This window comes from Acanthaster planci, linkage group LG18 (assembly GCF_054643075.1).
Source record: "Acanthaster planci isolate LZ-2023a linkage group LG18, COTS_SCS, whole genome shotgun sequence".
NCBI lineage: Eukaryota > Metazoa > Echinodermata > Asteroidea > Valvatida > Acanthasteridae > Acanthaster > Acanthaster planci.
Genome location: NC_141794.1, coordinates 10,634,059 through 10,650,394, shown reverse-complemented (window position 1 = coordinate 10,650,394; position 16,336 = coordinate 10,634,059). Strand labels below are relative to the sequence as shown.

Sequence of the window (16,336 nt, the reverse complement as noted above, 5' to 3'; positions counted from 1 at the left end):
AATAGAGCAACCATTTTCAATGATACCCTTTTGTCCTTGGTTTTCACCAAACCTGATACTTATTGCAACTGTGCCAATTTTCCCTTCCGTTACTCAAATGGCTCTGGTCGTTAACACATCAACTGAACAATAGCAGCGTTCGTGGTCTCCTTGCAGGCCTTTCATTGAGGTACAATTAACATGAATTACAGGAGCGTTATGCACAAATGCAGCCGAATGGGAAAGGAATCATTAGTTACAAGATTAATGTCTGATGTAATATGAATAGATAATCAAGACTTTGGTTCGCAATATTGAATATTGTCCTCATGAAAGGTTGTCAGCGTATTGATGGGTAATAAGGATAAAGGATATTGCTCATCAATAAGCTGACAACCTTTCATGAGGTGGTATCCTTTAGGAGAGCTGCGTTTAGTACATGTATCTTTTAAGAGGTGCTCCCACGGAGAATCCACAGCAACAGCTGGCTTTATTACCGGTATCTGCATTTAATGAGACTCAGTACCATGTACCATCAAGTTGGAATGCTCAAACTGAATTAGCGCCAACACTGAGTGACCATAGCAACAGGATCTTTTGTACATGTCTGTCATTTTGATGATTATTCAAAGCAGCATAAAATGTGTGTGTTCTACATGTGGTGACAGTCATTTCCTATTTTCATTTGTCACCACTGGACCTCCACATTGCAATCAAAACACGCTGGTGTAGCCAACACAACATTCCACTTCTAAACAAATTTTCCAATCGTCTGCCGAGAGACTCGCCATGTACTTGCTCAAAGTTGTTGGCATTGTAGCCATCACTGCAGCGATCAGTGCTGCATGGGGGTCAGACTTCTGTCCCTCTCTGCCTACCATCAAATGTTCCTGTCCGTCAGGGTGGCAACTGTGGCAGAAAGCATGCTATCGCCTCACTGAAACAAAGGCTGACTGGGAGAGCAGCAAGTCAGCTTGCCGAGAGATGGGGGGCAAGATGGCTGCTCCAAACTCCCTCCAAGAAAAGAAGTTTTTGGCAGATTTGGCACGACAGAAGGACAGCGACTACTACGCCTGGATTGCTTGCGATGACATTGAAGTTGAAGGAAACTGGAAATGTGATGGCCAGGAAGGGAGCAAGCCGTTCATGGTATGGCAGCCTGGGCAACCAGATGATGATGGAGGGAATCAAGACTGTGCTGCAATGGCTGCAAGATACGGGTATAGTGACAGGATGGATGATGGTAACTGTAATGATTTCAGTGATGCCTTTTGTGTTCGTCGGGTTGCCTGCACTCCTCGCCCAACCCAACCCCAATACTGCTTCTCCAGCAACACTCCCATCCCAATGCTCAACTCAACCTGCCTCCTTGACCACGTCATTGGGGAGTTTATCATCGACAGCGTCACCAACTGTGGTTCGGCCTGCCTTAAGGACCTCAGATGTCGCTCCTTCAACATCAAGAAAAACGGAGATGGCAAGAAACTGTGCCAGATGAACAACAGCACAAGCTCCGAAGACAAGGACAAGTTCCAAACCATCGGGGATTCCTGTATCTATCTGGAGGAATGCATTGGCTAATTCACACATTATCAGAGGTGTACTTTGCAAACAAGAGCCTAGTGGAAACAGAACTTAGTGGGACTCTTATTACGGAATGAGACAAGATGACTTTGTGAACATTATTTCTCTGCCACATGAAACAGAACCAAGAGTAGGAAAACAAACAAGGTAAAAACTAATATTTATTTGGCCATCCTTTCAAACACGTCAGAAGAGGGTTTCAAACGAAATACAGTGTGTACCATAGAACAAGAAATTTGTCCAATTTGAAACAATGGGAACTTTAACCTGCTTTTCAATTTCATCAGTGTCATTATTGGACAAAAAATCTTAATGTTAACACATTATGTTGAAATACTAAATATACATGTAATGTCTTTGCATGGTTTGTGAAAGTCTACCAACAATGAGGTCATAGTCACAGGTTTTACCATACACAGTGCAATTGATATCATAGACTCGACTTTCACATCGTGTTTCACCTTTATTAAGCAACATTTCTTTCTTGAGTTATCATAGAAGACGTTCTATTTGCAATGATATTCAAAAATATCTGACCATTTGTTTAAAATCAGTCTTGATTTTCTATATTTTGGTCAATTTCTTGTGGCTGTTGTACATACATGTATTCTTGTGTTGTATATTGAAATTGACATTTTTCAGCTGTCATTTCATTTCAAGCTAATTTTATGTTTATCGTTTTATATGCATAAAAAGTAAACAATCTCTTAATAACCAACTTTTTCTAAAATGTTTTCCATGTAGAGTTTCGTCTTTTATCTTTGTATTTTACAGTTCAGTGAGATTTCAAGAATATGTTTGGGTTATTCCATGAGGTTGGGGCACAATTTGTGACAGTGTCAAGTCTTACATGGATCCCGTAAAAACGAACATTATTTCCCTGCAAGGGGATTCTAAACTGACATTGTTATACAACTTGCAAGGCTGAATACAGAGGGGTGTGTTATTTTTACAGAGAATAAAATGACCTACATCTACTCTATAGTTCATGACAGACAGTAAAAGTTACCCATGTAACAAGGACATCGTCACAAATTGTGCCTCAACCTAATGGAATGACAAATTTGTCAGCAAATAAACTACATGTACTGCCAATGAACCAAGCTGGGGAGCTATCTACATGCAGGTTGAATGAAAATGGCCTAATTCAAATATGAACACTGCATCCTGTGCTCTTCACTAGTATAATTTTAACAATTACAATCCAGAAGAACAGGTCATTGGCCTTTGGACTGCAACAAATTGTGATAATTTCAAAATGCATGTGGTTTGAGCCAAACTCCATCTACCGTTCTGACCAGATCTAGTGGAATCAACCTACAGACTTTCTCGCATATTGTGCAGCATTTTTAAATATCGCACGGATTGTTCAAGTCGCATGTTTTGGGATTTTATTATTCAATTTGGAGAATCAGAGGGGAAAGAGGTGCTATCTTGTTCATCAGAAAAGATTTTCTGAAAAGTGGAGATTGAGTAAGATGCAAAACACCCACAGATGATGAAAGGGATAGTTTACTGCTCTAATGATGCACAGTGAGAGTATTCATGGACTAGACTATAGTGAAATTGAAACTTGTACATGTAATTAGCCGTAATATGGCATTTCGTTGGATTGGATTGAAACTAACACTGATGTGTTGATAGTCAAGTCACACACTAGCAAGTTCTTGTTGAACAGCCAAGGCAATGCATGTAAATACCCTACTCCCTAGCCCCTCCCCTATTTCTGGAGGTAAAAAATCCAAACTCTTCAGGCTCAAGTCTTTAAATTTACGACATTTTCAATTACCATTATTCTGGCTGCAACCTTGGGTGTAAATCCTTTGAATTGACCAAATATGAAATTCGGTTGAAATGTTTCCTATGTTGGAGACTGTCAAGTCATTTCCACATGCTGAGTTGCAGTTTCATTCATAACATTCCAACTTGGGTTCTAAGACTGTGCTTCCTAATAGGAAACAGTCAGTATCTATTTTTGAATTAAATCTTGGTGTTGTAGTTAACATCCAGTTTCAAACTCGTCTTTGTCTTTTCTCTGTCTGAGCATCATTAAAGGTCGAGTTTGGGCAGTCTGTTCTTGACACGGAGTTCTTGTTCTCGCACTCAAACAGTGGGGACACGACCTAAGACCACTGTGCTGGGAACAGAATCACACACCACCTCCTTGTCACGGTTTTACTCAAACACACAGAAAAACGTGCAAGGTTTTCATTTTTGAACAACCGCAAAAAATTGTGAGATGACTTACAAAGCCGATAACAATGCGAAGTTTTGCAAAATTGACACTCATTATTTTCCACTACCCAGAAATAAATGTTCTTTTTCAAACAGAAATAAATGGGTTTTTTTTAAATAGAAATGAATTCAACCCAGTTCAAAAACTTTAACCCCTGAAGAACATATATGGATGCCGGCATGTTGCATGCTGTTTGCCACTAATTTCCAGAGATAAGGGTTGTACATTCCCAACTTTCAAGCGGCCGAATCATGACCAAGAAATCAAGCTATTTGTGAACGTACGAGAACAACCCGCCCAAACTCAAGCCATTGGTTCAGATTTTTAAATGCCTTGAAAAAGAATTAGGCAGGGTCTGCATGGTGGTGGGTTGTCATCAAAAGACTCAAGATGGCAAACAAGGCCAGAACTACAGAGGCGATCTTAAAATCAAACTCACAAGAGTTAATCTTGCACATGCGCATGTAATTAACCAGCTTGGGCAAGCTAAGTAGCAGATCTTGGATCTAACAGAGGCACTTGCTAACAGGGAATCCAATCCCTGCTGATCAAACCAATTTTTCTTTATGTAGATCAACTCTACCACTGCCGTTTTGCTCGATCTTTCAATTTCTTTTTCGGGGGGGGATAATTCTTGTGCAAAGATGTTAACGTCACCAAACAAGACTTACTTTGAAAGTACCGGTACAGAGGCTATATATAAAAGGAACCTAATGCATTCTTTGGCAGGTTCACATTATATAAAAGTAAAACAATTCAGTTGCATATTTACCGTTTCACGGTCAACTCCTGAAATGTTGATATTACAAACTGAGTCAACACAGCAACCATTTTATTTTATCCTAGCTTTTCCTGAAAACCTTTTCTTAGTTGGAAGATTAATTTCTAAAACATTCCAAACTCAATCCCTTTAATTTACAATGAAAATTCTCATCATCAAAGCCAGTCAGTTTGAATTGAAGAGCAATATCCGATATGCCAGTTTCACAAGGGCTGCTGGTGTTCAACTTTCTACCATTAATCCTTTGAATCTTTTATGAGGTGCCACCACAGAGAATCCACGCCAATGGCAATTTTTTCTCTGTAATTTGACACTTTCTACCATTTATCACGAACTACGATTGGAGCACAGACATTAAGTGACCATAGCAACAGGATCTTTTATTTCAATTATTAATATAATCAGCACACACTGCATCTTTTTTATTCAACGCCACTTCTAGTTTTCAGCTGACTTCACTTCACCTCCCCACTGCAAATGAAACACACCGTTGAAGCTGACGCATCATTCTAATTCTGTTAGAATTCACCTACCATCTGCCAAGAATCGCCATGTACTTGGTCAAAGTTGTTGGCGTTGTAGCCATCACTGCAGTCATCAATGCTGCATGGGGGTCAGACTTCTGTCCCTCTCTGCCTGCCATGAACTGTTCCTGCCCATCAGGGTGGGGACTGTGGCAGAAAGCGTGCTATCGCCTCACTGAATCAAAGGCTAACTGGGAGAGCAGCAAGTCAGCTTGCCGAGAGATGGGGGGCAAGATGGCTGCTCCAAACTCCCTCCAAGAAATGAAGTTTTTGGGAGATTTGGCACGACAGAAGGACAGCAACTACTACGCCTGGATTGCTTGCGATGACATTGAAGTTGAAGGAAACTGGAAATGTGATGGCCAGGAAGGGAGCAAGCCGTTCATGGCATGGGGGCCTGGGCAACCGGATAATACTGATGGTATTCAAGACTGTGCTGCAATAGCTGCAAAATGTGATAACATTATGGATGATGGATTCTGTAGTTACCCTAAAAAGGCTTTTTGTGTTCGTCAGGCTGTCTGCACTCCTCGCCCAACCCAACCCCGTCAATACTGCTTCTCCAGCAACACTCCCATCCCAATGCTCAACTCAACCTGCCTCCTTGACCATGTCATTGGGGAGTTTATCATCGACAACGTCACCACCTGTGGTTCGGCCTGCCTTAAGGAGCTCAGATGTCGCTCCTTCAACATCAAGAAAAACGGAGATGGCAAGAAACTGTGCCAGCTGAACAACAGCACAAGCTCCGAAGACAAGGACAAGTTCCAAACCATCGGGGATTTCTGTATCTATCTGGAGGAATGCATTGGCTAATTCAGACATTATCAGAGGTGTACTTCACAGACAAGAACCTAGTGCAAACAGAACTTGGTGGGACTCTTATTACGGAATGAGACAAGATGACTTTGTGAACATTATTTCTCTGCCACAAGAAACAGAACCAAGAGTAGGAAAACAAACAAGGTAAAAACTAATATTTATTTGGCCATCCTTTCAAACACGTCAGAAGGGGGTTTCCAACGAAATACAGTGTGTACCATAGAACAAGAAATTTGTCCAATTGTAAACAATGGGAACTTTAACCTGCTTTTCAATTTTATCAGTGTCATTATTGGACAAAAAATCTTAATGTTAACACATTTTGTTGGAATACTTAATATAATGTAATGTCTTTGCTTGTTTTGTGAAAGTCTACCAAAAATGAGGTCATAGTCACAGGTTTTATCGTACACAGTGCAATTGATATCAAAAACTTGACTTTCACATCGTGTTTCACCTTTATTAAGCAACATTTCTTTCTTGAGTTATCACAGAAGACGTTCTATTTGCAATGATATTCGAAAATATTTGACCATTTGTTTAAAATCAGTCTTGATTTTCTCTATTTTGGTCCATTTCTTGTGCCTGTTGTACATACATGTATTCTTGTATTGTGTATTGAAATTGACACTTTTCAGCTGTCATTTCATTTCAAGTTAATTTTATGTTTTTTGATTTAAATGTATAAAAAGTAAACGATCTCTTAATAACCAACTTTTTTCTAAAATGTTTTCCATGTAGAGTTTCGTCTTTTATCTTTGTATTTTACAGTTCAGTGAGATTTCAAGAATATGTTTGGGTCATTCCATGAGGTTGGGGCACAATTTGTGACAGTGTCAAGTCTTACATGGATCCCGTAAAAACGATCATTATTTCCCTGCAAGGGGATTCTAAACTGACATTGTTATACAACTTGCAAGGCTGAATACAGAGGGGTGTGTTATTTTTACAGACAATAAAATGACCTACATCTACTCTATAGTTCATGACAGACAGTAAAAGTTACCCATGTAACAAGGACATCGTCACAAATTGTGCCTCAACCTAATGGAATGACAAATTTGTCAGCAAATAAACTACATGTACTGCCAATGAACCAAGCTGGGGAGCTATCTACATGCAGGTTGAATGAAAATGGCCTAATTCAAATATGAACACTGCATCCTGTGCTCTTCACTAGTATAATTTTAACAATTACAATCCAGAAGAACAGGTCATTGGCCTTTGGACTGCAACAAATTGTGATAATTTCAAAATGCATGTGGTTTGAGCCAAACTCCATCTACGGTTCTGACCAGATCTAGTGGAATCAACCTACAGACTTTCTCGCATATTGTGCAGCATTTTTAAATATCGCACGGATTGTTCAAGTCGCATGTTTTGGGATTTTATTATTCAATTTGGAGAATCAGAGGGGAAAGAGGTGCTATCTTGTTCATCAGAAAAGATTTTCTGAAAAGTGGAGATTGAGTAAGATGCAAAACACCCACAGATGATGAAAGGGATAGTTTACTGCTCTAATGATGCACAGTGAGAGTATTCATGGACTAGACTATAGTGAAATTGAAACTTGTACATGTAATTAGCCGTAATATGGCATTTCGTTGGATTGGATTGAAACTAACACTGATGTGTTGATAGTCAAGTCACACACTAGCAAGTTCTTGTTGAACAGCCAAGGCAATGCATGTAAATACCCTACTCCCTAGCCCCTCCCCTATTTCTGGAGGTAAAAAATCCAAACTCTTCAGGCTCAAGTCTTTAAATTTACGACATTTTCAATTACCATTATTCTGGCTGCAACCTTGGGTGTAAATCCTTTGAATTGACCAAATATGAAATTCGGTTGAAATGTTTCCTATGTTGGAGACTGTCAAGTCATTTCCACATGCTAAGTTGCAGTTTCATTCATAACATTCCAACTTGGGTTCTAAGACTGTGCTTCCTAATAGGAAACAGTCAGTATCTATTTTTGAATTAAATCTTGGTGTTGTAGTTAACATCCAGTTTCAAACTCGTCTTTGTCTTTTCTCTGTCTGAGCATCATTAAAGGTCGAGTTTGGGCAGTCTGTTCTTGACACGGAGTTCTTGTTCTCGCACTCAAACAGTGGGGACACGACCTAAGACCACTGTGCTGGGAACAGAATCACACACCACCTCCTTGTCACGGTTTTACTCAAACACACAGAAAAACGTGCAAGGTTTTCATTTTTGAACAACCGCAAAAAACTGTGAGATGACTTACAAAGCCGATAACAATGCGAAGTTTTGCAAAATTGACACTCATTATTTTCCACTACCCAGAAATAAATGTTCTTTTTCAAACAGAAATAAATGGGTTTTTTTTAAATAGAAATGAATTCAACCCAGTTCAAAAACTTTAACCCCTGAAGAACATATATGGATGCCGGCATGTTGCATGCTGTTTGCCACTAATTTCCAGAGATAAGGGTTGTACATTCCCAACTTTCAAGCGGCCGAATCATGACCAAGAAATCAAGCTATTTGTGAACGTACGAGAACAACCCGCCCAAACTCAAGCCATTGGTTCAGATTTTTAAATGCCTTGAAAAAGAATTAGGCAGGGTCTGCATGGTGGTGGGTTGTCATCAAAAGACTCAAGATGGCAAACAAGGCCAGAACTACAGAGGCGATCTTAAAATCAAACTCACAAGAGTTAATCTTGCACATGCGCATGTAATTAACCAGCTTGGGCAAGCTAAGTAGCAGATCTTGGATCTAACAGAGGCACTTGCTAACAGGGAATCCAATCCCTGCTGATCGAACCAATTTTTCTTTATGTAGATCAACTCTACCACTGCCGTTTTGCTCGATCTTTCAATTTCTTTTTCGGGGGGGGGGGGTAATTCTTGTGCAAAGATGTTAACGTCACCAAACAAGACTTACTTTGAAAGTACCGGTACAGAGGCTATATATAAAAGGAACCTAATGCATTCTTTGGCAGGTTCACATTATATAAAAGTAAAACAATTCAGTTGCATATTTACCGTTTCACGGTCAACTCCTGAAATGTTGATATTACAAACTGAGTCAACACAGCAACCATTTTATTTTATCCTAGCTTTTCCTGAAAACCTTTTCTTAGTTGGAAGATTAATTTCTAAAACATTCCAAACTCAATCCCTTTAATTTACAATGAAAATTCTCATCATCAAAGCCAGTCAGTTTGAATTGAAGAGCAATATCCGATATGCCAGTTTCACAAGGGCTGCTGGTGTTCAACTTTCTACCATTAATCCTTTGCATCTTTTATGAGGTGCCAACACAGAGAATCCATGCCAATGGCAATTTTTTCTGTGTAATTTGACACTTTCTACCACTTACCACGAACTACGAATGGAGCACAGACATTAAGTGACCATAGCAACAGGATCTTTTATTTCAATTATTAATATAATCAGCACACACTGCATCTTTTTTATTCAACGCCACTTCTAGTTTTCAGCTGACTTCACTTCACCTCCCCACTGCAAATGAAACACACCGTTGAAGCTGACGCATCATTCTAATTCTGTTAGAATTCACCTACCACCTGCCAAGAATCGCCATGTACTTGGTCAAAGTTGTTGGCGTTGTAGCCATCACTGCAGTGATCAATGCTGCATGGGGGTCAGACTTCTGTCCCTCTCTGCCTGCAATGAACTGTTCCTGCACATCAGGGTGGGGACTGTGGCAGAAAGCGTGCTATCGCCTCACTGAAACAAAGGCTGACAGGGAGAGCAGCAAGTCAGCTTGCCGAGAGATGGGGGGCAAGATGGCTGCTCCAAACTCCCTCCAAGAAATGAAGTTTTTGGGAGATTTGGCACGACAGAAGGACAGCAACTACTACGCCTGGATTGCTTGCGATGACATTGAAGTTGAAGGAAACTGGAAATGTGATGGCCAGGAAGGGAGCAAGCCGTTCATGGCATGGGGGCCTGGGCAACCGGATAATACTGATGGTATTCAAGACTGTGCTGCAATAGCTGCAAAATATGATAACAGTATGGATGATGGATTCTGTAGTTACCCTAAAAAGGCTTTTTGTGTTCGTCAGGCTGTCTGCACTCCTCGCCCAACCCAACCCCGTCAATACTGCTTCTCCAGCAACACTCCCATCCCAATGCTCAACTCAACCTGCCTCCTTGACCATGTCATTGGGGAGTTTATCATCGACAACGTCACCACCTGTGGTTCGGCCTGCCTTAAGGAGCTCAGATGTCGCTCCTTCAACATCAAGAAAAACGGAGATGGCAAGAAACTGTGCCAGCTGAACAACAGCACAAGCTCCGAAGACAAGGACAAGTTCCAAACCATCGGGGATTTCTGTATCTATCTGGAGGAATGCATTGGCTAATTCAGACATTATCAGAGGTGTACTTCACAGACAAGAACCTAGTGCAAACAGAACTTGGTGGGACTCTTATTACGGAATGAGACAAGATGACTTTGTGAACATTATTTCTCTGCCACAAGAAACAGAACCAAGAGTAGGAAAACAAACAAGGTAAAAACTAATATTTATTTGGCCATCCTTTCAAACACGTCAGAAGGGGGTTTCCAACGAAATACAGTGTGTACCATAGAACAAGAAATTTGTCCAATTGTAAACAATGGGAACTTTAACCTGCTTTTCAATTTTATCAGTGTCATTATTGGACAAAAAATCTTAATGTTAACACATTTTGTTGGAATACTTAATATAATGTAATGTCTTTGCTTGTTTTGTGAAAGTCTACCAAAAATGAGGTCATAGTCACAGGTTTTATCGTACACAGTGCAATTGATATCAAAAACTCGACTTTCACATCGTGTTTCACCTTTATTAAGCAACATTTCTTTCTTGAGTTATCACAGAAGACGTTCTATTTGCAATGATATTCGAAAATATTTGACCATTTGTTTAAAATCAGTCTTGATTTTCTCTATTTTGGTCCATTTCTTGTGCCTGTTGTACATACATGTATTCTTGTATTGTGTATTGAAATTGACACTTTTCAATTGTCATTTCATTTCAAGCTAATTTTATGTTTATCGTTTTATATGCATAAAAAGTAAACAATCTCTTAATAACCAACTTTTTCTAAAATGTTTTCCATGTAGAGTTTTATCTTTTATCTTTGTATTTTACAGTTCAGTGAGATTTCAAGAATATGTTTGGGTCATTCCATGAGGTTGGGGCACAATTTGTGACAGTGTCAAGTCTTACATGGATCCCGTAAAAAAACGAACATTATTTCCCTGCATGGGGATTCTAAACTGACATTGTTATACAACTTGCAAGGCTGAATACAGAGGGGTGTGTTATTTTGACAGAGTATAAAATGACCTACATGAACTCTATAGTTCATGACAGACAGTAAAAGTTACCCATGTAACAAGGACATCGTCAGAAATTGTGCCCCAACCTAATGGAATGACAAATTTGTCAGGAAATAAACTACATGTACTGCCAATGAACCAAGCTGAGGAGCTAACGACATGCAGGTTGAATGAAAATGGCCTAATTCAAATATGAACACTGCATCCTGTGCTCTTCACTAGTATAATTGTAACAATTACAATCCAGAAGAACAGGTCATTGGCCTTTTGACTGCAGCAAGTTGCGATAATTTCACATTCAACCATTAGTTTATCCATTTCAAAATGCATGTGGTTTGAGCCAAACTCCATCTACGGTTCTGACCAGATCTAGTGGAATCAACCTACAGACTTTCTCACATATTGTGCAGCATTTTTAAATATCGCACGGATTGTTCAAGTTGCATGTTTTGGGATTTTATTATTCAATTTGGAGAATCAGAGGGGAAAGAGGTGCTATCTTGTTCATCAGAAAAGCTTTTCTGAAAAGTGGAGATTGAGTAAGATGCAAAACACCCACAGATGATGAAAGGGATAGTTTACTGCTCCAATGATGCACAGTGAGAGTATTCATGGACTAGATTATAATGAAATTGAAACCTGTACATGTAATTAGCCGTAATATGGCTCTTGGTTGGATTGGATTGAAACTAACACTGATGTGTTGATAGTCCTGTCACACACTAGCAAGTTCTTGTTGAACAGCCAAGGCAATGCATGTAAATACCCCACTCCCTAGCCCCTCCCCTATATCTGGAGGTAAAAAATCCAAACCCTTCAGGCTCAAGTCTTTAAATTTACGACATTTTCAATTACCATTACTCTGGATGCAACCTAGGGTGTAAATTCTTTGAATTGACCAAATATGAAATTCGGTTGAAATGTTTGCTACGTTGGAGACTGTCAAGTCATTTCCACATGCTGAGATGCAGTTTCATTCATCACATTCCAACTTGGGTTCTAAGACTGTGCTTCCTAATAGGAAACAGTCAGTATCTATTTTCAAATTAAATCTTGGTGTTGTAGTTAACATCCTGTTTCAAACTCGTCTTTGTCTTTTCTCTGTCTGAGCATCATTAAAGGTCGAGTTTGGGCAGTCTGTTCTTGACACGGAGTTCTTGTTCTCGCACTCAAACAGCGGGGACACGACCTAAGACCACTGTGCTGGGAACAGAATCACACACCACCTCCTTGTCAGGGTTTTACTCGAACACACAGAAAAACGTGCAAGGTTTTCATTTTTGAACAACCGCAAAAAATAGTAAGATGACTTACAAAGCCGATAACAATGCGAAGTTTTGCAAAATTGACACTCATTATTTTCCACTACCAAGAAATAAATGTTCTTTTTTAAACAGAAATAAATGGGTTTTTTTAACAGAAATGAATTCAACCCAGTTCAAAAAATTTAACCCATGAAGAACATATACATGTATGAATGCCGGCATATTGCATGCTGTTTGCCACTAATTTCCAGAGATAAGAGTTGTACATTCCCAACTTTCAAGCGGCCGAATCATGACCAAGAAATCAAGCTATTTGTGAACGTACGAGAACAACCCGCCCAAACTAAAGCCATTGGTTCAGTTTTTGAAATGCCTTGAAAAAGAATTAGGCAGGGTCTGCATGGTGGTGGGTTGTCATCAAAAGACTCAAGATGGCAAACAAGGCCAAAACTACAGAGGAGATCTTAAAATCAAACTCACAAGAGTTAATCTTGCACATGCGCATGTAATTAACCAGCTTGGGCAAGCTAAGCAGCAGATCTTGGATCTAACAGAGGCACTTGCTAACGGGGAATCCAATCCCTGCTGATCGAACCAATTTTTCTTTACGTAGATCATCTCTACCACTGCCATTTTGCTCGATCTTTCAATTTCTTTTTCGGGGGTGTATAATTCTTGTGCAAAGATGTTACGTCACCAAACAAGACTTACTTTGAAAGTACCGGTACAGAGGCTATATATAAAAGGAACCTAATGCATTCTTTGGCAGGTTCACATTATATGAAATTAAAACAATTCAGTTGCATATTTACTGTTTCAAGGTCAACTCCTGAAATGTTGATATTACAAACTGAGTCAACACAGCAACCATTTTATTTTATCCTAGCTTTTCCTCAAAACCAGAACCTTATTGGTCCAGTGCTAATTGCTCCCTTCTAATATACTCCTTCAACTTCGGTTCATTAAACAGCAACTGAACAATTGAAGCCATCATGGTTTCGTCCGCGGGCCTTTTCCGTTATTGAAATGTTATTCATTACAGGAACTTAATGAGCAAATACAGCTTGGGAAAGGAGTCGTTAGTTGGAAGATAAATTTTGAATGCAATCAAACATAATCCCTTTAATTTCCAATGAAAATTCTCATCATCAAAGCCAGTCAGTTTGAATTGAAAAGCAATATCCGATATGCCAGTTTCACAAGGGCTGCTATGGTTCAACTGTCTACCATTAATCCTTTGCATCTTTTATGAGGTGCCAACACAGAGAATCCACGCCAATGGCAATTTTTTCTCTGTAATTTGACACTTTCTACCATTTATCACGAACTACAAATGGAGCACAGACATTAAGTGACCATAGCAACAGGATCTTTTATTTTAATCATTATTATAATCAGCACACACTGCATCTTTTTTATTCAAAGCCACTTCTAGTTTTCAGCTGACTTCACTTCACCTCCCCACTGCAAATGAAACACACCGTTGAAGCTGACGCATCATTCTAATTCTGTTAGAATTCACCTACCACCTGCCAAGAGTCGACATGTACTTGGTCAAAATTATTGGCATTGTAGCCATCACTGCAGCGATCAATGCTGCATGGGGGTCAGGCTTCTGTCCCTCTCTGCCTGCCATGAACTGTTCCTGCCCGTCAGGGTGGTAAATGTGGCAGAAAGCGTGCTATCGCCTCACTGAAGCAGAGGCTGACTGGGAGAGCAGCAAGTCAGCTTGTGAAGAAATCGAAGGCAAGATGGCTGCTCCTCGTTCCCAAAAAGAAATGAAGTTCATGGTGAATTTGGCATCGCAGAAAGTCAGCGATTACAACACCTGGATTGCTTGCGATGACATTGAAGCTGAAGAAAACTGGAAATGTGATGGCCAGGAAGGGAGCAAACCATTCATGGGATGGGGGCCTGGGCAACCGGATGATGCTGGAGGGGAGCAAGACTGTGCTGCAATGGCTGCAGGACATGATGACAGGATGGATGATGCTCACTGTAGTGAATCCTATGATGCTGTTTGTATTTGTCAGGCTGCCTGCACTCCTCGCCCAACCCAACCCCGTCAATACTGCTTCTCCAACAACACTCCCATCCCAATGCTCAACTCAACCTGCCTCCTTGACCACGTCATTGGGGAGTTTATCAGCGACAGCGTCACCACCTGTGGTTCGGCCTGCCTTAAGGACCTCAGATGTCGCTCCTTCAACATCAAGAAAAACGGAGATGGCAAGAAACTGTGCCAGCTGAACAACAGCACAAGCTCTGAAGACAAGGACAAGTTCCAAACCATCGGGGATTTCTGTATCTATCTGGAGGAATGCATTGGCTAATTCAGACATTATCAGAGGTGTACTTCGCAAACAAGAACCTAGTGCAAACAGAACTTGGTGGGACTCTTATTACGGAATGAGACAAGATGACTTTGTGAACATTATTTCTCTGCCACATGAAACAGAACCAAGAGTAGGAAAACAAACAAGGTAAAAACTAATATTTATTTGGCCATCCTTTCAAACACGTCAGAAGGGGGTTTCAAACAAAATACAGTGTGTACCAGAGAACAAGAAATTTGTCCAATTTGAAACAATGGGAACTTTAACCTGCTTTTCAATTTGATCAGTGTCATTATTGGACAAAAAATCTCAATGTTAACACATTATGTTGGAATACTTAATATAATGTAATATCTTTGCTTGTTTTGTGAAAGTCTACCAAAAATAAGGTCATAGTCACAGGTTTTATCGTACACAGTGCAATTGATATCATAAACTCGACTTTTACATCGTGTTTCACCTTTATTAAGCAACATTTCTTTCTTGAGTTATCACAGAAGACGTTCTATTTGCATGATATTCAAAAATATCTGATCATTTGTTTAAAATCAGTCTTGATTTTCTATATTTTGGTCAATTTCTTGTGCCTGTTGTACATACATGTATTCTTGTATTGTGTATTGAAATTGACATTTTTCAGCTGTCATTTCATTTCAAGCTAATTTTATGTTTATCGTTTTATATGTATAAAAAGTAAACAATCTCTTAATAACCAACTTTTTCTAAAATGTTTTCCATGTAGAATTTCATCTTTCTATTTTACAGTTCAGTGAGATTTCAAGAATATGTTTGGGTCATTCCATGAGGTTGGGGCACAATTTGTGACTGTGTCAAGTCTTACATGGATCCCGTAAAAACGATCATTATTTCCCTGCGTGGGGATTCTAAACTGACATTGTTATACAACTTGCAAGGCTGAATACAGAGGGGTGTGTTATTTTTACAGAGTATAAAATGACCTACATCTACTCTATAGTTCATGACAGACAGTAAAAGTTACCCATGTAACAAGGACATCGTCACAAATTGTGCCGCAACCTAATGGAATGACAAATTTGTCAGCAAATAAACTGCATGTACATGTACTGCGAATGAACCAAGCTGGGGAGCTAACTACATGCAGGTTGAATGAAAATGGCCTAATTCAAATATGAACACTAGTATAATTTTAACAATTACAATCCAGAAGAACAGGTCATTGGCCTTTTGACTGCAACAAGTTGCGATAATTTCACATTCAACCATTAGTTTATCCATTTCAAAATGCATGTGGTTTGAGCCAAACTCCATCTACCGTTCTGACCAGATCTAGTGGAATCAACCTACAAACTTTCTCACATATTGTGCAGCATTTTTAAATATCGCACGGATTGTTCAAGTCGCATGTTTTGAGATTTTATTATTCAATTTGGAGAATCAGAGGGGAAAGAGGTGCTATCTTGTTCATCAGAAAAGCTTTTCTGAAAAGTGGAGATTGAGTAAGATGC

The 16,336-nt window shown here is 39.6% G+C and overlaps 2 protein-coding genes across 2 annotated transcripts; both read left to right on the top strand.

The window, feature by feature from the left end:
- Positions 1 to 419: 419 nt before the first annotated feature.
- On the top strand, positions 420 to 3,566 carry LOC147796201 (CD209 antigen-like). Its single transcript, XM_087149085.1, has one exon. It carries the CDS (start codon positions 769 to 771, stop codon positions 1,558 to 1,560), a length of 792 nt encoding a protein of 263 aa, XP_087005211.1. The 5' UTR covers positions 420 to 768; the 3' UTR covers positions 1,561 to 3,566.
- Positions 3,567 to 5,044: 1,478 nt separating this feature from the next.
- Positions 5,045 to 6,408, top strand: LOC147796200 (uncharacterized). Its single transcript, XM_087149089.1, has one exon. The coding sequence runs from the start codon at positions 5,132 to 5,134 to the stop codon at positions 5,918 to 5,920; it is 789 nt and encodes a 262-aa protein (XP_087005215.1). The 5' UTR covers positions 5,045 to 5,131; the 3' UTR covers positions 5,921 to 6,408.
- Positions 6,409 to 16,336: the final 9,928 nt, after the last annotated feature.

Bases quoted from the DNA above. Each gene is read 5' to 3' on its own strand.
- LOC147796200 (XM_087149089.1), top strand. From the start codon at position 5,132: ATGTACTTGGTCAAAGTTGTTGGCGTTGTAGCCATCACTGCAGTCATC.
- LOC147796201 (XM_087149085.1), top strand. From the start codon at position 769: ATGTACTTGCTCAAAGTTGTTGGCATTGTAGCCATCACTGCAGCGATC.